Here is a 22,741-nt window from a genome sequence, read left to right as displayed (position 1 = left end):
TTTAGAGACAATAGAGGTGCTTAATCACACCGGTACATCCCCCGCATTTTGACGTTTAAGGGGATGACAAATGTAAGGATGTTGCGAGATACCTTCCGAATAAAGGGAGATGCATACATAAAGAAAAGCATAATTTACGTAAATACTATTTTATATTTCTTGAGTCTCGGAATCATTATTAACTTAGAAATACTAAATTTAGCATAAACCATTTACGAAAACATTCCCCAAAGTATTGTTTTGGTTTCATTAAAGATTATTTTATATTCAAAATTCTTTAAACTTCTAACAACATGTAAACAATTTGTTTACAATAAACACTAGCAAAATATTTCGCAATAGCTTTTGTAATAATTGTAATTTTTAAACTGTAACACGTAACTATTAACTACAAAAAGTAGAAATGTGGGTCAAACAATCGTGAATACCAAAGGAAATATTTGCATCTTCACCTCAAATTAAAGAATTAGATGTGGCAAGATATTCTATACTTCTAGAGAAGATTTTTAGTTCAATATACAATTATTGACTCATGATTAAGGATATTATTAAGCAGAATTGTTTTAGGTATTAGCGTGCGAAGAAATTTTGAGATTTTAGCGAAGATTAACACTTGAAATTAATGCTAGGAATTTAAAGGATTAAGTGTAGCAAGGATTTCTAGGCTTCCAAAGAAGAACATCGCCTAGGATTAAAGGTATTTTTTGAAGTGTTAAGTGCGAAAAGATATTGTGTGCTTGTACAGTATCTTAACACTTGAAATGAAAGATAAAAATTAAACGGTTAAGTGTAGCAAGAATTTTTAAGCTTCTAAAGAAGATTATGACCTAGGGTTATAGGTATTCTTTAATGTGTTAAGTGTGCAAATGTATCCTAGAGTTGTACAATTAATTAAAGGATTTCTAAGATTATGAGGACGACCAACACCTGAAATAAAAAGCAAATTTAAAGGGATTAATTGTAGCAAGGATTTCTAAGCTTTTAAGGAAGATTATCACTTAGGATTAATGGTCTTTTTTGAAAGTGTTAATTGCAAGAAGATATTGTGTACTTGTAGAGTAGATTAACACTTGAAATAAAAGATAACAATTAAGGGTTAAGTGTAGCAAGAATTTCTAAGCTTCTAAAGAAGATTATCACTAAGGATTAAAGGTATTCCTTAATGTGTTAAGTGTGCAAATGTATCCTAGACTTGTACAATTAACTAAAGGATTTCTAGGCTTACGAAAACGACTAATACTTGAAATAAAAAGAAAATTTAAAGGATTAAGTGTTGCAAGGATTTCTAGGCTTCCAAAGAAGAACATCGCCTAGGGTTAAAGGTATTTTTTGAAGTGTTAAGTGCGAAAAGATATTGTGTGCTTGTACAGTATCTTAACACTTGAAATGAAAGATAACAACTAAACGGTTAAGTGTAGCAAGAATTTCGAAGCTTCTAAAGAAGATTATCACTAAGGATTAAAGGTATTCCTTAATGTGTTAAGTGTGCAAATGTATCCTAGACTTGTACAATTAACTAAAGGATTTCTAGGCTTACGAAAACGACTAATACTTGAAATAAAAAGAAAATTTAAAGGATTAAGTGTAGCAAGGATTTCTAGGCTTCCAAAGAAGAACATCGCCTAGGGTTAAAGGTATTTTTTGAAGTGTTAAGTGCGAAAAGATATTGTGTGCTTGTACAGTATCTTAACACTTGAAATGAAAGATAACAACTAAACGGTTAAGTGTAGCAATAATTTCGAAGCTTCTAAAGAAGATTATCACTAAGGATTAAAGGTATTCCTTAATGTGTTAAGTGTGCAAATGTATCCTAGACTTGTACAATTAACTAAAGGATTTTGTAGGCTTACGAGGACGACTAACACTTGAAATAAAAACCAAATTTAAAGAAATTAATTGTAGCAAGGATTTCTAAGCTTTTAAAGAAAATTATCACTTAGGATTAATGGCATTTTTTTAAGTCTTTAAAGAACATTCTTGTCAATGTGAATGTAACTGAACACTGTAAAGATTGGCATTTATCGCATAGCCTCTTAGTACTTAGTGCAACAACCGCGGTGCCAGTTCAGGTCGCAAAAATAAACAGTGGAGCAGTAGTAACAATAACCAGCAGTAATAACAATAAAAATAATAATAAATACTCGTCATCGTGTTATCAGGCTTTCGATTCGATTTCGTCGTAAGTAATATATACTATTATCGACAGAGCGAGGGGAATGGGATGTACTATCAATTGCGGGCTGGCTTTGGTTGGGTACCGCGCGGTCCGCGCGGTTCGGGCGTCGCGTCGCTGGCCGTCCCGACGACGACGGCGATCGCTTCTACCAACTACATACACATCGCTTCCAGCACCTACTTACACTTGGAGTCGCCGTATTAAACATTTAGTAAGCGCGCAACCGTCGAGAAGTGCACATGAACGGAATGTGTAGTCAAAGAGGAGAAAACTTAAGCCAGTGTTGCGAAGAAGTATTTCGAGTCGAGACACGGACGTTTCTCCAACAACAATAGTAATAAAAATTAGAAAAAAAAGTTAAAAGTTGAAGATCAATTGTTCGTTTTTCAAGTGTTTCAATTGTTTCAATCGTGCAGCGACACAACAACAATAAAAACTGAAAGTGTTTTATTACAACAGTTTAGTTTTTGTTTCTTGAAACAATTGGCGATCGAAAAAAAAAAAAATAATTGTTGTTAAACATGTCAGTGTGCAGTAAGAGAAAGTTTGCAGTGGAAGCTGCCGCTGCTCGAACGCTACCATTTGGTGACGGACTATTAAGGAATTAAATACACAACAAAGAATTTCATTTCAAGAACGTTAAAAATTAGATGTAAGTAAAATTAAATAAAAATAAATCCTCAGAACAAAAACTAGAACAACAATGACAAAGACAGAGTGAATAGGTACAAATTTCCTTTGTACTTATTCCTGAAGTTTAAAGGATTCGTTGTCCTTCACGATATATATCAGGACATTTTAAATAAACTTTTAATTCTTATGAAACTTTTTTGAAACAAAGTACCTCTCAACTATCCATACATATATAGAACGTTAATTTATGGTCGCAATACGTTAATTTATTTAAAAAACCACATTGAGTTGCCACAGTCCAAGTATACTCTACACATACGTATAATTATGTGATTTCAATATTCAAAAGGTCAAACTCGTACGTTCTCACTTCGTAATGAGATGCCTGCCTCCAACAGGTAGTTTCTCACATTGGAAAATTCTAAGGCGAAATTATTTATTCATTTATTAATAATAAACGGGCGTGATATATATATATATAGAGAACGAAAAAAAGTAAAATTGAAAATATGAAACGCGATAACTTCTCGATAATATTATATAGAGTAAGTAATAAAAACCGAACAGGAAAAACTTGGTCATTAGAGATCGTGAAAGAACGAGAACAACATCGGGGAAATACCCCATAATTGCAATGGAAATATTTATTGATTGATATTCTAAATATATTCTAACATTAATTTGAATCTATTAGTCATTTGTTGTTGTGGGAGTCATAGCTATCAGAATATGTTACGAAAAATTGAAAATATTCAAGGAAATGACATATACTACTGTAAAATTTCTACCAGATCTTTTCTGTTGTTTCGATTGGGATCTAAAGGTCGTCGTTGGTCCTTATTACTTCCAGAGGTCCGACGCTGGGTGTGGACAGGACTACCACCATCCAGCAAGGACCTCTGAAGCACCTTACCACTCCTGCTAGCAGTTCACCACCTGATCGTGAAAACTTTTCCAATTAGTCATATCGTTTTTATTTATTATTACATCATTGACTACAATTTTGGTTTTCTTTTTGTTACAGGTAATATCCCATGGCAACGGATCAACATTGGGCAGTAACGGTGGGCTTGGTATCGTCTTCAGTAATCGCCGTCACAGCCAATTTGATCCTGCTCCTCGTCTTCTGTAGGAGAAGGGGACTGAGATCGATTTCCAACAGGTAATTTGGATCACAAAGATACTCATTTGACCACAAACATTTCAATTTGATTTTCACTATTCTGTGTCCATGGTATTTGTAAATCATTCTAGTGTAGTGAATCTGTGTTATCATTTTCATCTAATGTTGCAGTGTTTAATACAAAAATTAAAAAAAATAAATACAGACCCAGTTATGTGATATGTCGTTCTTTATATCTAATAATGTTGGTTTACATTTGTTGATTTCATCAAATTCATCGGAATTATCATATTTAATTAGAGTATTTCTTATTGATGAATGTGGAATCGAGTTATTAAAATACCTGTAAGTAATTCGTTGATCTTAGAGGTCGGCTATGTAGCAATTCAAAGAAAAATTTTAGACGTTTGTTTTAATCTATTAACGTAACATTTCTTTCAATAAAATTGAAATATTCCTACCAAATTTCGGTCTCGAATTAAGGAACAAAATCGACTGTGACGTTACACATTTCACTGGTTTGGCAGCTTACCTTTAGTTTATATAATCAATCGAAATAAATGTATTTCAATAATATAAGCGATAAATATTGGATTAGTCCGTTACATTTCGATTTACTTATAGACAAATCAATTCTGGGTATGACTCTTTTCTATTATTAAGCATTGTAAGTAGTAAAATACAAAAGTTTGTCTTGTAAAAGCGAGCTTTTTTTGAAAACAAAGACATTCTAGGCCATTTACCTATGTAAAGCATTGAATGAAACGTTGGTGCAACATTTGGGCATAGTTTAATAATAATTTCATTAAAAAAACCATTTACTCTATGCGACCTTTTCAAAATAAGTTCGTTCTTAATTTGTGTAAGTGTTTGAGAATTTTATCCCTGTCCTACCCCCATAGATACACCGGGATGAATCATGGCGTAAAACCTTTGCCAAAATATAAACTTTTTAGTAAAAGAAGAATTTTGAAAATCCGACTTGTAGTTCCGGAGTTAACCCCGAACATACAAACAAAAAAGCTTTACCTTTTTATAAAAACGTAGGCTTGAGTGTGATTGTAGCCTTGCACTGGCGCTAAAATAAACATGAAAAAGAGAAACGCAGTATTTTGATCGTTATCGAACGTAATACACACTTACTTATTAGTTAATCAAACTTGCAGTGCACTTGACCTTATCAATATTTACAATTCTTGGTAATAAATATGCATAGGTACAGTAATTTTTTAATCATTAGTATACCTACACAAGTAAATAACAACCGCTCAGCCGATTTTGATTTGATTAAACTGCGTACATAAAAACACAATAAGTAAATAAGTATTAACTTTCAATTTACTTTTTAACCTGTCTGTCCCATCAGAGTGGTGTATGGGTATCGAACAAATAATAGATTATTAAGAGATTCCTTGAAATAGTTTCAGGTAGTCGACGGTCTCTTGTGCTATTAGTAAATTACGTCAGCGTGACTAATTGAGTAACCCGGACACTAGAAATTGTCTATTATTATAAGAACTGAAGCAACACACTTTAAGGCTGTCTTATAATGTTGTGTCAGTGAAAAGTCGTTATTTCTTCTATCACAGCGGTGGTTTTGTCATCATCATAAGGTCGTCAGTCCTAAGACTGGTTGGACACGTACCTCCACTCTTTCCTGTCCTGAGCTAAATTTCACATTTCCCTAAAACTAGAACAGCCCACATCCTTAACTATTTGCGAACAGTAATCTAATCTAGGTCTTTCTCTACTCCTTTTAACTCCTGTTTCTGCCTCTAATATGTCTCTTATGTCCTACCAACCTATCTCGCCTATTTTTTATTGACTTCCATAGAGTCCTCTGTTCTCCTATTCTTTCTAATACCTCTTCATTTTTAACCTTTTCTACCCACGATATCCTCGTCATCCGCCTATAACACCACATTTCGAACGCTTCTAACCTTTTCTTTTTCGCCGCGCCCACTGTCCATGTTTCGCACCCGTACAACGCCGTGCCCCAAACATACACCTTTAACAACAAGGTGGTTTTAATAAAACATTTTTTTTTTAAATAAAGCTAGACATTTTACGTGCACCATTTTCCGAGGCCGGTGGTGCCCAAGAGCTAAAATAGAGTTAGATCTTTCACAGCGACATTTTCTACTAATGTGGCTGCAGTTCTATTTGCAGCGACTAACGAAACGACTAATTCAGTTGATCTAACAAGGGGTTATTGTTTTATTTCGTCGACCAAAAATAAACCTACATGAGATACCTACGGACACGGAAGGCCACCAAATTTTGACGCATTTTGGGCATAGAAGAACAGAAAATTTGCGCGCCGCCGCTGTTTCTCATTAACTTCCAACCGCTGTATAACTAACTATGCACAATATTATGTTAGCCAACTGGATTGTAAAATCCGTTTCATAATAACGGTTACGTGTGAGCTACAGATACGTTCGTAAGTAAGTAGGTACATACTAAAGCAATTTCGTAATACCGTTCTTTAGGCCAAAACACAACGGACAAAGAATTGTTTTAGTGGCAATAAAAGTCATACAGTAGTAATTGTTATTATTAGTGTTACACCATGAGTCACGCACCGCCGTTTCAAAAACTAGCGAACCATTGTTGTGTTTGCCCGCCGCCATCAAAGAACAATTGAATATACGGAAACTACTGGCTGACCTCTAATAATATCGTAATAGTAATAGTCCTTGATTCCTTCATCATCATAAGGTCGTCAGTCATTTCCCTAAAACTAGAACATGCCACATCTTTAATTATTTGCGAACAGTAATCTAATCTAGGTCTACCCCTACTCCTCTTAACTCCTGTTTTTGGGTCTAATATGTCTTTGACTAGACCTTCATGCATGAGAAGGTGTCTAATCAACTTATCTCTCCTATTTCTTATACAGTCCTTTGTTCTCCTATTCTTTCCACTACTCCTTCCCTTTCGTCCTGACTTATCTGACTTCCTAGATACCTAAAATTCTCGATTTCCTCCCTCTCTCTCTCTATCTATTTATCTAAATGGTTGTTGTATTTTGTTACAGGTTCGTTATCAATCTTCTCTTCACGAATCTTCTGTCCAGCGTGTTCCTGATTCCGTTGTTGTTGATAGACCAGAAATTGGACAATGGAGAAAGAACTTCCTCTATGGTTCATCACGATTTCGGTTTTTCCAACAACGGGACCGGCACGTTGATAATCCAGGACAAAGAAGAGGAACTGATAGTGGACGCGGACTTCCTCAAGGATGTGGAAGAGGACGAAGGTGTTGTGAGCATAGCCACAACGATAACTGCTACAAACCAAAGCGAAACTGATAGTGATATAGTTACTACTGATAGTTTAAGTGAACAAAACGAAAGGAATGCTAGTGATATTAGAAACCAAAGCTGGCGCACGGTGTTGTGCTACTTAGCTCAAAGTTCAACCAGTCTGGTATGTACCGCGTCGATCCTGAGCATCCTACTGATCGCCATAGATCAATACTTCGCTGTGATCCATTCGTTGCGGTATCACTCGTACATCAACAAGTTCCGATCAGGAATTTTGATAGCGTCCAGTTGGCTGGTGTCCGCGATCTTCGCCGTACTGGGAGCCCTGACTGGAAACGAATCAAACATCTGGCGTTTCTGCATCAGTCACCAAACCCAATCGACGCTAAACCACGATACCAAAACAGAATTGAAGATCATCAACTCGCTTTACGCCTTCTCCTACTGCATTTTCGTGATCGTGGTGCCGTTTCTTGCCATCTGTATGATCTACATCTGCATCTATACGGCAGCCCACCAGAACAGCGAGAGGATGCGTCGGTCGACGTCTGGAACGGCGTCCATCTTGGACTCGTACATGCAGATCACCCATAACAACAAAGTGCCCAGTGATACCGGTTTGAACATGAGGAGAAACTCTCACGAAAAAGAGAAACCGGTCGTCGAACAGACTCTTCCGAAAGTTCGTTCCGCGCCCAACTTCACCGTGTTTCAGGAACAAGACGATCATCTGATGAAAAAGCAGGAGTTGGTGCCCACGTTGGTGGTGACGCACGCGAAAGTGACCCGGACTAGCAGTGAACGCCATAACTTTATCAGTTCTCTAAAGTACAAAATATCGAACGCGTCCCTCTTCAAGTACAGGGAGGAAACGCGTGCCGCCAAAATAAGCGTTTTGGTCGTTTTCATGGTTTTCGTGTGCTACATCCCGTACGGAATATCGATTGTTTTGAACAGTAGTGTGATAAACGTGAGATCGCCGAGGACTTACAACTACCTCTGCCTGATCCTTCTCATTCTTTCCAACATCATCTCGCCATTCCTGTTCGCCTATCGCAACAAAAGAATCCAACGCGAACTGAAAAAGTTCTTCAAGATCTCCAAGCCGAAGACCAAAATAGACATCCTGAAGGACACGTTGAAGCGTAGCAGCTTGAAGCGCTCGTCCATCTTGAGCTTCCGCCAGAACAGGAACAACCTGGACGACATATGCGAGGACAACGAGAACAAGACGTTTCTCCAAGGGGGCGGCGTGGTGCCCGAGGTGGTGGTGACGTGCAAGATCGAGAGTGAAAAAAACGAAAGACGTAGCATCCTGAAGAGGGTTTGTAGCGGGCAAAACTGGACGGGATGCAAGAAATGCACATTCATCACATTGCCCGAAAGTTGTCTCGGAACCGAGAGCGCTAGGGGTAGTTTCTCGAGCACCAGCACGCAAATGTCGTCTGAAGAATGAAAAATACTTAACGCGCTGGCCATAACTAATAACATTTGGCGTTTCAAAGCGGCCACAGCACAATGCGATTGTGGACAGGTCATCAATGCAATGTTCATACCGGAAACTGAACCAATTCCATAATTTTTTGTCGATATCCAAAGCTCTCTAATACGATCAAAATCGAAGTAGCAATTTACATGGGAGATTATGTTATGTTTTCTCGTCTGCGAAACCCGGAAAAATCATTCTTTAGGGGTGGGAATATGGTAAAAATTTAGGGACGAAAAAAATGACAAAATATCATTCTGTATTAATATTCACTTTTGGTGTACCATCCTCGCGAAACCGTAAACCTATTCCTTACTTGGTTGTTGTTATTATTTTTGACACACCCCCGTAAAACATCAGGGTGTTGCCATTGCAACGGTTACAGAAGCGTCGTCTGTGTACACTAAAGCCTAGGGAGACAGACGCAGACTTGCAATTTATTTATCATTCGCGCTTAAATGTTACGTTATGGTCAGCGAATTTAATGATAAGGCACACGAATAAAAACAAATCCTGCTAACGTGCGATATTAAACAATGAATGAAAACGAAGCCACAATTTTTCTTCCAAGTGTATTTCATCTCCTAATTAGTTTAAAACGTCTTCGTGCACTTGGGGCACTCTACAACAACGTGACTGTTGTACTAACAAACGAATAATAAATTTATATTTATTACGGTAACATGTATTACAATAATAGGATTTTTTAATAATAATAATAATTAAGTGAATTTATTATGGGTGTATTAGAAAATGACCATGTTCAACCAAAACAATTGAGATGTGATAGAATTGTATTTAATGCGTTTGTAAGGTGTAAAAATTGATTATTATTAATTAATAACAATTAAGGTATTACTTCAATTAGTCCTGACAGTGACTATGTGATCGATTATGATACCTACCTACTTAATATGTGTATAGATGTACAGATATCAATTTATGAACAAAAAAGAACTGATTTTATTAACTATAGGTATTAATTAATTTATTTTTGTATTTAACTGAAACTTGTTTNATATATAAATATAAATATATTGTATGTTATCTCTATGTGATTTTTCGTCTACTTAAGTAGACAAATTTTGATTTTTTTAATAAATCAACCTGTCAATTGTGATCGCAGTGGATTTTATTTTCCCTATAAGATTGACTTCCAAAATAAAATTTTTGCCTTCGTGTCTTTAAATAATTGTAAAATTGGATGAACAAATGTTAAAATATCGTTTAGTAATTAAAAGAATAACTTACCATAAAACCGATGATGACAATCCTCATTCACAAACCCTGAAACAAAAATAAAATTGGTTACTTCCACCTGCATAATTTGTTTAATTATTGTTTATTTCGTTAATGAGCGTAATGAATTAAACTAGAAACGCTTAATAATAGACATAATTCGCCATCTGCCGGCTACGTTTTTCATTACGTCAACGAATGAAAAATAACGAAGCTTTTCTATAATCCGATATCCTGTGAATTGTCCTCTCTCACAAAGATGGCAGGACCGTATTCAAAACTATTATTTTATCTATTTTAAATAATTTTGAAACAATACCGACATATGTTTAATCGTATAATGACGAAAACTATTATGAACTTGTTAATTAACAAATAACTTACAGTAGTAATTGTAGATGGTTTTCTTGGTATATACATACGTATGCATTTGTTTCTAATAAACTTATCTAATAAATTACACCAGGATAAGATAAGACTTACAGTTTGCATTTTTGCTACTTCATCCGCGTGAATCTTTTTCTAGTTGTTTATAATAAATACACTTCGTTATGGCCAATAAACAATTAACAAACGTAATCTAAATCATGAATCATCCTCCTTCTCTTCGTGTCTATAAATTTCTACCAAAATCCATTAAATCGTTTCTAGAGTCGAGTCTCTTTAACATTATTTATTATTTCCTTATGTTAATTAATTAATAAGAATAAGGAAGCGATTTATTTTGTAACCAAACAATGAAATAATCCAAACAAACATTAATAGGCAAGCCGAAATTGTAGAGAATTAATTAATATAAAGCGGTTTCTAATTAATTTCTCCATTTGCACGATTTAGAATTAGTTTCACAACTTTTAACAGTTTTGACCTGCTAGGTATCTATCTATTTTCAAAACAATCTATCAATCACTGCAATCTCCAACTGATAAAACCACTATTTTTTAAAACAAACCCTATAAAACCCTGCACGTCGTCCTTCCCCAAGCAGTTTAGCATCAATTAAAAATGATTAAGGTCTTTCTGATTTTTGCAACTATTACTCTCATCGCAGTGGCAGTTCCTTGTAAGTATCAAATGTCTCACATATTTCAATAGAAATACCATCTTTTGACGTGACAACGTTTTATAATTCGATGGAGTTGCACGCACGAAAAAACATGACTCATGCGGCGTTACCTCGCTCTGAGGCGTTCCATTTAAGGCTTGAAGTGCAAGCGAGAGCGCGGAACGAGCGACAAAGAGGCACAATCGGCCTCCGCGTTCGGCAGCGTTCGACATCTGTCTCTCTCCTACTCGAGTGAGCGATGCGTCCGCGTGGACAGCTGCTATACAATAATACATTTCCATTTACCTCCTTCTCTATATCCATACAAAATATCTATCAAACAAATAAAATTAAAATTTTCTTTTGAAAAATGAAACCATTCCATCAGTATTTTCTTATGACGTTGTCACGTTCAACTATCGTCACTAAACCGACTTTACAGACAACCGATTTTTTTGTGTGCTTTTCTATTACATATCAGTGAACGTCGGCGATGTATCATCGGAACGCTACATCACAATATACGACACACGAGGAAAACCGGAAGTAATCGACCTTTCGGCGCCGCTGCCCGAAACCCTTGTCTCCACGTCAGACATCACCCTCTACCTATTCACCCGCAAAAACCCTTCAGAGCCAAGGCAACTGTCGTTGGACGTGAATGCAGTTGCTTCGGCAGATAACTTCGACAAATCAAAGAACAATGTCTTCATCGTCCACGGATGGACTCACAACAACCTGAGCGAAGTCAATTTAGAACTTAGGGCAGCCTATCTGCAAGTCTTGGACGTGAACGTGTTCGTGGTGGACTGGAGTGGTCCGGCAAGTAAAAGTTACATTTCTGCTTTTACCAATGTCCCGAAGATAGGTCGTCTGCTCGGGGAATTCATTGGAGAACTTCAAAACAATCTTGGACTTGACGCCTCTCAATTTTTACTCGTTGGGTACACCAGAACGCACTTTAGACTTGTTGAGAAACCTTTTTAGACAACTACCCCAATTTCAGGCACAGTCTTGGGGCTCATGTTGCTGGTTGTGCAGGTGCTGCAGCAAACGGAAACGTTGGTGTCATCGTCGGGCTTGATCCAGCCGGTCCTGGATTTTTGAGTTCAGTTACAAATAACAGACTGGACCCTACCGATGCGCAGTTCGTCCAAGCCATTCATACTCATACGGCACTGTTTGGTTATTCGAGAAATCTGGGAACGGTCGATATTAGACCAAATGGAGGTAGATCACAACCCGGATGCGATTCTGAAATCTGGTGCTCTCACTTACGTTCCTATCAACTTCTTGCGGAGTCAATTACCTCTGGAGGATTTTCCGCATGGGTTTGTGAAAACTATAGTAATTTCATCAATGGAATGTGCTATTCCAATGCCAGAACCGCTCTTGGGGGTGCCAATATTGACGTGAGGTAAAAGCAACGTTCTATAGACGCTTTGGTCTTTTGAACTATTAAATAATTTTATTGTTTCCTTTCTTTATAGCTCCAGTGGTGAGTTTTTCCTGGTAACCAACTCGGAAAGTCCATACTCACGAGGTTAAAATTAGTATTCCTTGAATTTTATTTGTACTAGAAATGTGCATTGGTACAATAAATTATCGATAAGAAAACCTCTTGGTAGTTTTCCTCATTATTGAATAATAATAATTAATTAATTAATGTTATCAGCAAGTCATAAACAATTGAGCATATGGGTCCTAAGCCAGAGTATTTCTCTTCCTGTATAATTTCTTTTCTTATTCACTAAATCCTTTTGATACTGTACACATTTTAAATGACAGAAATGTTAAATCAGAGCTATATGTCGCCATCTATTAATTACTGTTTTGATTCACACTGAATAAATAAAAAGCAATTGATGATTAATACATCCGAATGTCATGCTTTCTAAAAGCTGTTACCGTACTTTTGCTTGTCTCAGAAAGGTGACAGCATCGTCTATGCCTACATCTATTTTAATTGAAGTTGAATAACTATTAGATACAATACAATACTTGTGGAACTGAAGTGGTAGATGCACTAGGAAGTTGGGATACTTGCCCTAGGTAACCGTAGATCTAAATCCTTTTTTAACATTAAAACTATTGAAAGCAACCAATTGGAATAGGATTTATTTAAGCAGTTTGGTGGACCGTGTAGAATCACCATGTCAGATTGAATTCCAAACGCAATTACCAATTATTGGTAAAATTTGGAGGTTTTATTGTTTCTTATCGAAAGAGGGTTCATACTGACTTGTTTCTTGGTTCAGTATGAAAAGAAAATTTTATTTGGACACTAGTTCTAGTTAAGGACGTGGAATGTTCTAGTTTTAGGGAAATGAGAAGATTAGCTCAAGATAGGACGGAGTGGAGGTGCGTGTCCAACCAGTCTTGGGACTGACGACCTTATGATGATGATGACTAATTCTGGATCACCATTTTTATAAAGCACTTTAATTTGTAATGTAATAATGAATGAAATATAGCCAAAAAAAATGCATGTTGCATTATTTCTAGTTCCTACATTGTACAAATGAAATTTTCTGTTTACCCAAGCCGGAATAAATTTCATAACTTTAAACAGTTACACGTTACCAAATATCTATCTAAAATTCCAATGTCAATTCATCAATCATTTATATCACCTATTGATAAAACCGCAATTTTTCTAAACACCTATAAAAACGTTGCCATCAGCCCTTCTTCAAGCAGTTGGATATCGACGAAAAATGATGAGGGTCCTTCTGATCTTGGCGAATATCGCGTTCATCGCAGTGGCTATACCTTGTAAGTATTAAACGGTACAATTCCTTCGCAAATAAAAGCATTTGATTTTTTCAACCCTAGTAAACGTCAGTGATGCATCGATTAGACGCTTCATCACATTGTACGACGATCAAGGAAGGCCGGAGGTGTTCGATCGTCTGGCCCCGTTGCCCGAAACCTTTGTCTCCAAGTCAGATCTCACGCTGTATCTTTACACCCGCGCAAATCCCTCAACCCCCGTACGACTGCAGTTGAATGTAAACGAAGTTGCTTCCGTGCGCAATTTTGACAGATCCAAACTAAACGTTTTCGTCATACACGGTTGGACCAACAACTACCAGAGTAATTGCAATTCGGCCGTTATGCCAGCTTTCTTGCAAGCATTAGACGTAAACGTGTTCGTGGTGGACTGGAGCGGTCCAGCAGGTGGCAAATACACTTCTGCCTTTTCGAGTGTCCCAAAAGTGGGTAAACTACTTGGAACCTTCATTGAAAGTCTTCAGAGCACATTGAGACTCGGCGCCTCTCAATTTCTACTAGTGGGGTACACAATAACACACTTTAGACTTCCTCAAGAACCCTTTTAGACCATTATTTATCTAAATTTTAGGCATAGTCTTGGAGCTCACGTTGCTGGTTGTGCAGGTGCTGCAGTAAACGGAAACATTGGTATCATCGTAGGGCTCGACCCAGCTGGCCCTGGGTTCTTGAGTTCGAATACAAACAATAGATTGGACCCTACTGATGCCCAGTTCGTCCAAGCCATTCATACCAACACTTTATTGTTGGGTTATTCGGGAAATTTGGGAAACGTAGATATCAGACCCAACGGGGGTAGGAGCCAACCGGGGTGCGGCACTGACGTTACAGGATCGTGTTCTCATTCGCGTTCCTACCAATATTTTGCGGAATCCGTTGCTTCTGGAGGGTTCACTGCCTGGGCTTGTTCGAATTATAGAGAATTCAGCAGAGGAAGTTGCGAAACGAACGCTAAAACTGCTCTGGGGGGTGCCAATATTGACGTGAGGTAAGAATAAACTATTCGGGGGTCATGATCTGTTATACTGGTAAATGATTTCTATGTTTCGTTTCCTTTATAGCGCAAGTGGTGAATTCTTCTTGGAAACCAATTCTCGAAGCCCATATTCCCTGGGTTGATTATTACTTATTTGTTTATCAATTCGAGTATGCCATAAATAAATAACAATAAATAATCAATAAGAAATCTTCATATTATTTATTACTAACTTTTAATTGCATTAATAAATTACGATGACAACAAGAATGCTCTATTTGTGTATATTATTTCAAATAATACTTTTTAAATCTTATAACTTCTTTCTTTCTTCAATAAAAATACGCCTTGTTACTAACATACACCAATAAAATAACCATAATAAAGTTCCAAATACATGTAATTTCTTAAGATGTTGAGTGAACATTTGTGTGCCAAGGCCAACTTAAATGAAATAGAAATAGCAATTATTTTTTTCATATTTATCTTCGTTTTTTGGCCTTTCCGACGTTACAACAACATGTAATCAACAAATTCATTTACAGACAGAAACAAACCAAAAGTATGTACTAAAAGACTATCACAATTTTGAGTAAATACCGAAACTTTTCTAAAATCCGTCCTCTTTATATCTACACGTTTTACCCTGCTTTACCTTTAGAAATGTCGTTGATAACAATTCGTCAGTGCGCTTTTAGTTTTTTTACATTTTCGTTTATAAATCTAGTTAGCATTGCCCCTCGTACTGAATTCGCGGTGTATTTATCGATGATGTAATGCAAAAACCGCATCCTAATTAAATTTTATCGAATTATGGCTACAAGACACTTACGCAAAGTTTTGGTAATTAATGTTGTATACCTAATAACGGACTTTTTTTATATTATTACTAAATTATTATCAGACAAACGCCGCCACAGGTAATGTGCACCAATAAGGTTTAGTTGAAAAAACTTCCTCTCTTATGTGAATAAAATTGCTTTCAAGGAAATGCACCAACTTTTTCAAAAATATCACACATGAATAAATTTCAAGGAGAAACATTTAATTAAGAAATTCATAAAAAAAAGATGAAAATCTTATTGTAGGTAGTTTTTGAAAGTATCTTCGGAAGTGAACAACAGTGTCTAAAATTTTAACTCGAAAAATCTGAAAAAATAGAACTTAACAGAAAATAATTTGATTTCAGCCCATCAAAAACCTAATGGACCGAAAATTGCGACTACAAGATTGTTTATGCATTTACAAATTTTTATCCTTAAGGTTATTATTATACAAAAAATTGTTCCCAGTTTTCAGTTATCTCTAATCCAGCCCATTTCGATAGCACTATTACAATTAGTGTGATTTACAAGTTGTAATTATACAGTTTGCAATTCTCGACGTAGTTTTCCCATAATGATTAAGTAAACTTCCAGAAGATTCAATTAGATAGAGAACATGAAATTATGATAATCAAACAAATGAAAAAAGATAGAACTCTCCTTTAAGCTTCTTAAAGGTTTTCTATTTTGAAAAGGAATATACAACCCAATTGATCAACACATCTCATTCATCGATTCACTATCCTTATCATCCTGTTGTCTTCACAAAGAGTTATAGACGCGCGAGTGTATATTTCATTTGGAGATAGAAAACATTTAACAAAACCCTTAAGAAGTTTGACGAAGTAAGCATTTCAGAACCTACAAGCTTTTGGTAATTTATGTTTATAGAATTTTCAATATCACCTACTAAACTCTCACGTCAGGTCGTTAACTTGTGAATGAATGACGTGACTACACGTGATACGAGATAACACTTCCTGAATTATTAAGTAGACTACATGCACCAAAGGCATTCTCATTTTAAATGTAGGCAACAAAAATTAATATTCAGTTTGTACAACAAAATGTTGTCTACTTTTGTTAGTCCATTTCTCCATTTAAATCCAAATGTAACTGGGACATTAAAAAATAAAAAAATACCTTATCAAATACATCGCCAAGCATAGCATAATTTATTTGTTAATTTAGTTCATTTCAAAGGAGCCGGCCCCATTTTGAAAACAAGATAGCGATATAGGTTGGTAGGACACCTTCTCAGGCACGAGGCAGAAGCAGGTGTTAAGAGGAGTAGAGGCAGATCTAGATTAGATTACTGTTGGATCTTTTAGGAAAACGCAAAGATTACCTCGGGATAGCAAAGAGTCTTAGGACTGACGACCTTATGATGACGACAATAAAAACTAAAATATGTATCAAGAATAGGACGAGGGCCAATAACAATATTCCTTGATAATAGTATCAGATAATAGTGCATAGTACAATTAAATTTAGTTGCAGTACATTACATTTTTGTGGAACTAATTGAAATATACGTGTAACAGATTGAAAGAACAACTTCTTTTCAGAAATTATTTCATGAGGTAATGGAACGAAATCAAAAATTATAATTATGGAGCAAGACCCATTACCAAATCGGCAGTTAACCGAACAAAAACGCCAATTGGACAATTGGTCCCATTACTTCTTCTTATCAGAGAAACTAGATTAACTTTACAAAAATAAAATTGCTGTTATCACAAAACAGGCAAACAACGAATTGCTACATTCCGTAAAGTGAAAAATACCTAGGCACAACAAGGCTTTTCAACATATTAAGTCAAGCAGCAAGTTAAATCGTAAATTGTGTTTATTTATTTATCAAATTGAGTTAACAATTTGACAAATAAGATGTTTTTTCATTTTCTTTTTATATTTTTACGCACTAATTGAACTACGTTAAGTGCAAGTAACTCTATAATCTAATCGAGGATTTATATACATATTAATCATTTACCAACAGCAAAAGTGTCCGATTTGACAAAAAAGTAAAGATATCTTTTGATTGAATGGTGATCAGATTATGCAGAAACGTTTTCGATAAATAATTATAGCAAAATATTATAAAATACCGAAGTTAACAATAGCTACAATAAAATAACTATAATGGTACGATCGTCGTCAGTCCTAAGACTGGTTGGACACGTACCTGCACTCTTTCCTATCCTGAGCTAAACTTCGCATTACCCTAAAACTAGAACAGCCCACACCCTTAACTATTTGCGAACAGTAATCTAATCTAGGTCTACCTCTACCCCTCCTAACTCCTGTTTCTGCCTCTAATATGTCTCTGACTAGACCTTCATGCCTAAGAAGGTGTCCTACCAACCTATCTCGCCTATTTTTTATTGACTTCCATAGAGTCCTCTGTTCTCCTATTCTTTCTAATACCTCTTCATTTCTAATCTTTTCTACCCACGTTATCCTCATCATCTGCCTATAACACCACATTTCGAACGCTAATTGATTATGTTAATTAAAATAAACTGGCAGCCAATATTGATAACAGAAAAGTTTTTTGCAATTCCAAACAATTTTATCATTAAAGTCACCGTAGCTTTCGTCATTTTCCTTCGTCAAGAAGTACTAAAGTGGAAGGAGAATACCCCATTCATATATACGTGGTGAAAACTAGAAAATTGCACTGACTTAATGATAATTTTGTTTGCAACGACAAGAAATATTAGTGTATCTACTAATAACAATATTTTTCAAATTTATTGATCGATTTTAAAGATTTTCAGCGTAGGTGTGGTAGATCTATGCTATAGAGAAGAAGGCACATTTTTACAACATACTGGACGTAATTACGCCTATTGGTAATAGCTCTTCCAGGAGCATTTAAAAAGCACTATATTAGAATAATTTCATGGTAATTCAACAGGCCAGACACTTGAGGCTCTCTTTGAATCGCGCTTCGCCGATTTTCAAACATTTCATTGGAAGGTGTACATTGCTCAACAACACTTCTTGTTGTCAGTCAGTTAGTAAGTGACATAGTTATGACGAAGTACAATCAGGTACAGACCGTTCCGACACAATCTATTATTGTTAATGCAACTTTTTAATTTGAACGGTCACACCACATTATCGGCCATCTCCGATGGTGGCCAGCAAAAGGCATAATAATATCGCAGTATACCATGACTTGGTGGTCAAAAACGCGGCTACCATCGACCGAACATGAGAGCAACTCCGCGAAAATATCGTGAGATACCCCAAAAACCCTTTGCTGTTAAACTTTTCTTCTTGTTTGTTTCGTGAGTGAATACGACCCTCGGTGTTAAAGGATTATGTGTATGGTGCAGGTGACAATTACTATTATTAACGATTATTATTTATAGCGATGGTGAAATTATAGACGAATTACACCAAGGGATAGGGCGTACTAAAAACTATTAGCGGATATGAAGAATCGCGGTTTGTGTAATGGAATATGTTTAGTAATCGTTATTTTTGTGGTTTTATTGCAAACCTCAAACCCCCGTAAGTATTTCATTATTTAGAATCATTAATTTATTTTAATTTTAACTACATAACAATTAGTTAATTTTTGAAAGCAGAACCTTCTACTTTACGTATGTTTTGTTTTTTCGTTTTTTTTTTTTAAAGATTCAGTAGGTAACTTTCTTCTTTAAATTCTTTTCATTCAACTTCCTCGAAATTTGATTAATTAAGACGTCTTTTATGTAAGATTAATTCTGAAGAAGTAACACAGCGTTTCACTTATTATTGTTGTAGATGTCTCTGATTGATAGAAAAAATGCAAACCAATAATTGTTACGGCAAATTAATTTGTTTTAAGAAGGTTTCGTCAATTATAAACCTGCAATTGCTTCATGTTGTTAGCAACCGCATTTTTTAAATGTCGATAAAATCGGTTAATGATTTTGAATGCAAATGATTCGCGATTACAAGATCATCTAAACAAAAAATGTACCTACTTTTTACTACAATGCAAAAATTATTTCTTATTCATTTTTTAGTATGCTTAGATTTGTAGATGATATAGTAGTACTAGAATCTAGCAAGGAGGAGTTAGAGATAGTCTTTAATTAAATGGAAGCGGTATTGACAAAACAGTATTGTTTGGTGATAAATAAAAGTAAAACAAAAATACTGGTATGCAAGGGAAGAAAATGTAGGGAAAGAGCGAATTTAAAGATAGGTGACGAGAAATTAGAAGAAGTGGCTGATTTTAGGTATCTAGGAGGTAAGATAAGTCAGGACAGAAAGAGTAGTAGGAATATAAAGCAGAGGATAGCGCAAGGTAGAATCGCCTTCAATAAAAGGAGTCACTTCTATGCTTGCGAACGGTTAATTTGGAAATTCGAAAAAGATTGTTAAAGGTGTATGTTTGGAGCGCGGTGCCGTACGGGTGCAAAACATGGACGTTGGGTGCGGCGGAAAAGAAAAGGTTAGAAGCGTTCGAAATGTGGTGTTACAGGCGAATAATGAGGATACCGTGGATAGAGAAGGTTAGAAATAGAGGTATTAGAAAGAATAGGAGACAGAGAACTCTATGGAAGTCAATAAAAAATATGCGAGATAGGTTGGTAGGACACCTTCTCAGGCATGAAGGTCTAGTCAGAAACATATAAGCAGCAAAAAGAGGAATTAATAGGAGTATAGGTAAACCTAGACTGGCTGCACTTCAACAAGAATTATTTTAAATTCCATGTTAAAACCCTTTCGTTTTGTGGTTTCAATTACAAATGTTTTTAACGAGTTGTTTTTAGAGATAATAGTAGCTACTATCCTTTTGTTTTATATTAATAGTCACTAAACGACTTGCAAGATTTGTAGAGCAGACATAGTAGACTAACAAAAAGCAATCAGGAAAATAAAAACGTTAATAAAAACAAATACCAACTGGCACATACAAATTATTCAAAAAATACTAACTTCATTAAAATTTATATATTGCTAATATCGAATTAGAAAATGGTTATTATTAAGTTACGTTCGATCGAAGGCTTTGTATGCAAGATACTTCTTTATAGCTAGGTAATGAGAAATTTGAAACTTGACGTATTTGGCTGTACCACTATATATATATACCTATATATGTATGTAACTATTCAATCTTTGGCTTTTGTGAAGTTTCTTTCTAAATATTCGTGTTACGTATTAGTTCTACACTGCATATTTCAAAAACTCGACAAGAAGATTATGTAAATCTCAACAAGAATTGAACCATTCCATGTCTCGTATTATTAAGCGCACCATTATGAATTCGATTTTCACATGATTAATATCTTAAAAAATATAATCGATAAATTGTGCAATTAATTCTCAAAAATTCCTAATAGGCGATCTGGGTGAACTTAATTTTATAAAAATAAGGGTACCAGGTGTTACATCAAATATATCGTATAGTTCACAATTAATATGAACGAACTAGTACAGTATAATGCATAAGTTTTGTATCTAGTTAGACACGAAAAATGTTGTGGTCAATAATAATTATTGTTTCAAAAACTATAAACCTTTGTTAACAATCATCCATGAAGAAATATATTTTCAGGGTCAAGACTATTGTTATTATAATAATTATTATTATTAAACATAAGAAACTGCAAAATCCGATTCTGTAAAAATTTTGTAGATAATTTACAATAACCTTAACAACAAAAAATAAAGGTCATTTTGTTAATTATTTGTCTATCTGCCTGCCCCTCTTTCTACGTAATTACGTTCTATTTTTAGAATTCCCAGAAATTTTATTGGATATTTTCACATGGACTTTTCCCCCCTGAATCTTCGCCCATTTCTTTTTTTATTTATGTATTTCTATTGACACCATTCTGATAAAATCACAATCAATTTCATAACCCAGAATGCCTGCTGTCTTTGCCGCGACGATACCTGGTGATCCACGACGACGAAGGAAACCCCAGCGTCATCGACATCCTGGCACCTCTGCCCCAAGCTAGGACCAGCCGCTCCGATATAACCCTCCACTTTTACTCGCAAGACAACCCAAACGACGCCGAAGATCTTTCCATGGACATGAGCGAAGTTTTCGCTTCGCCCAATTACGACCCGAGTCGTCTTAACGTCTTTATTGTCCACGGATGGGCGAACGACCATTTCAGCGAGGTCAACACGGTGATAAGGGAGGCTTTTATCGACGCCATGGACGTCAACGTGTTTGTGGTAGATTGGGGTGGGCCAGCAGGAGGCTCCTACAGAAACGCAGTAGCCAATGTGCCCAGGGTCGGTACCTTTTTAGGGGAATATATTGGGGAATTACAAGAGATTTTTGGATTGGACCCTGAAGACTTTTTACTAGTCGGGTAAGAGTACGACAGGGTTCGATTTCGGGGAAAATTGGTCTGTATGCTTTCCATAGTTATAGCCTCGGGGCTCATGTTGCCGGAAGGGCCGGTTCCCTCTTGAATGGCAGTGTAGGAACCATTGTAGGACTAGATCCAGCTGGGCCGTTGTATTGGTTTACCGGGCCAAGAAACAGATTGGATCCCACAGACGCCCAATTCGTCCAGGTTATCCACACTAACGACTACATTCTGGGATATGCCGGGAATTTAGGGACCGTCGATATCAGGCCCAACGGAGGTGGTTATCAACCAGGTAAAAAATTCTGTTCGTTATTCCTTTTTTGGGACAAAAGAATTCAAGGATCTTTGGGCATAAAAATTCTGTTTGTGATTCCCTTTTTCGGACAGACAATTCAAGGATTTTTGGGCATGAAAATTCTGTTTGCGATTCCCTTTTGGGGACAGAAAATTCAAGAATCTTTGGGCATAAAAATTCTGTTTGTGATTCCCTTTTTGGGACAAAAAAATTCAAGGATTTTTGGGCATGAAAATTCTGTTTGCGATTCCCTTTTTGGGACAGAAAAGTCAAGGATTTTTGGGCATGAAAATTCTGTTTGCGATTCCCTTTTGGGGACAGAAAATTCAAGGATTTTTGGGCATGAAAATTCTGTTTGCGATTCCCTTTTGGGGACAGAAAATTCAAGAATCTTTGGGCATAAAAATTCTGTTTGTGATTCCCTTTTTGGGACAAAAAAATTCAAGGATTTTTGGGCATGAAAATTCTGTTTGCGATTCCCTTTTTGGGACAGAAAAGTCAAGGATTTTTGGGCATGAAAATTCTGTTTGCGATTCCCTTTT

At 36.0% G+C, this 22,741-nt stretch overlaps 4 protein-coding genes across 5 annotated transcripts in view; all 4 read left to right on the top strand.

The window, feature by feature from the left end:
- Window positions 1-2,238: 2,238 nt before the first annotated feature.
- Window positions 2,239-9,697, top strand: LOC108740873. 2 transcript variants are annotated; one of them, XM_018475373.2, is made up of 3 exons: window positions 2,239-2,828; window positions 3,834-3,971; window positions 6,973-9,697. In XM_018475373.2, the coding sequence occupies exons 2-3, from the start codon at window positions 3,844-3,846 to the stop codon at window positions 8,654-8,656; spliced, it is 1,812 nt and encodes a 603-aa protein (XP_018330875.1). In that variant the 5' UTR covers window positions 2,239-2,828; window positions 3,834-3,843; the 3' UTR covers window positions 8,657-9,697. The 2 variants fall into 2 exon arrangements, with proteins under 2 accessions (XP_018330875.1, XP_018330876.1); XM_018475374.2 differs by lacking the exons at window positions 2,239-2,828; window positions 3,834-3,971 and adding an exon at window positions 3,992-4,277.
- Window positions 9,698-10,888: 1,191 nt separating this feature from the next.
- On the top strand, window positions 10,889-12,590 carry LOC108740870 (pancreatic triacylglycerol lipase-like). The gene is made up of 4 exons (XM_018475367.1): window positions 10,889-10,988; window positions 11,452-11,914; window positions 11,977-12,387; window positions 12,461-12,590. The coding sequence occupies exons 1-4, from the start codon at window positions 10,931-10,933 to the stop codon at window positions 12,516-12,518; spliced, it is 990 nt and encodes a 329-aa protein (XP_018330869.1). The 5' UTR covers window positions 10,889-10,930; the 3' UTR covers window positions 12,519-12,590.
- A 1,044-nt stretch (window positions 12,591-13,634) lies between these two features.
- LOC112903850 (pancreatic triacylglycerol lipase-like) lies at window positions 13,635-14,953 on the top strand. Its single transcript, XM_018475365.2, has 4 exons — window positions 13,635-13,745; window positions 13,806-14,268; window positions 14,335-14,751; window positions 14,825-14,953. The coding sequence occupies exons 1-4, from the start codon at window positions 13,688-13,690 to the stop codon at window positions 14,880-14,882; spliced, it is 996 nt and encodes a 331-aa protein (XP_018330867.1). The 5' UTR covers window positions 13,635-13,687; the 3' UTR covers window positions 14,883-14,953.
- A 3,832-nt stretch (window positions 14,954-18,785) lies between these two features.
- The window catches only part of LOC108740858 (pancreatic triacylglycerol lipase-like), a 14,059-nt gene continuing 10,103 nt past the window's right edge, over window positions 18,786-22,741 (top strand). The window contains exons 1-3 of the mRNA XM_018475357.1: window positions 18,786-18,810; window positions 21,442-21,901; window positions 21,958-22,196. Coding sequence (XP_018330859.1) covers window positions 18,786-18,810; window positions 21,442-21,901; window positions 21,958-22,196 — 724 coding nt within the window. The remainder of the gene's footprint in view (window positions 18,811-21,441; window positions 21,902-21,957; window positions 22,197-22,741) is intronic.

The sequence above is a fragment of the Agrilus planipennis genome, unplaced genomic scaffold, assembly GCF_000699045.2.
Source record: "Agrilus planipennis isolate EAB-ADULT unplaced genomic scaffold, Apla_2.0 scaffold282, whole genome shotgun sequence".
In the NCBI taxonomy this organism is placed as follows: Eukaryota; Metazoa; Arthropoda; class Insecta; order Coleoptera; family Buprestidae; genus Agrilus; species Agrilus planipennis.
This window is presented reverse-complemented; position numbering and strand designations above follow the sequence as displayed.

Excerpts from the sequence above, each read along its gene's own strand:
- LOC112903850 (XM_018475365.2), top strand. The coding sequence starts at position 13,688 with ATGATGAGGGTCCTTCTGATCTTGGCGAATATCGCGTTCATCGCAGTG. Across the intron at positions 13,746-13,805 it reads CATCGCAGTGGCTATACCTT|TAAACGTCAGTGATGCATCG; the intron begins GTAAGTATTAAA and ends TTTCAACCCTAG. Across the intron at positions 14,269-14,334 it reads TCTCAATTTCTACTAGTGGG|GCATAGTCTTGGAGCTCACG; the intron begins GTACACAATAAC and ends TCTAAATTTTAG.
- LOC108740873 (XM_018475373.2), top strand. The coding sequence starts at position 3,844 with ATGGCAACGGATCAACATTGGGCAGTAACGGTGGGCTTGGTATCGTCT. Across the intron at positions 3,972-6,972 it reads CTGAGATCGATTTCCAACAG|GTTCGTTATCAATCTTCTCT; the intron begins GTAATTTGGATC and ends ATTTTGTTACAG.
- LOC108740870 (XM_018475367.1), top strand. The coding sequence starts at position 10,931 with ATGATTAAGGTCTTTCTGATTTTTGCAACTATTACTCTCATCGCAGTG. Across the intron at positions 10,989-11,451 it reads CATCGCAGTGGCAGTTCCTT|TGAACGTCGGCGATGTATCA; the intron begins GTAAGTATCAAA and ends ATTACATATCAG. Across the intron at positions 12,388-12,460 it reads GGTGCCAATATTGACGTGAG|CTCCAGTGGTGAGTTTTTCC; the intron begins GTAAAAGCAACG and ends CTTTCTTTATAG.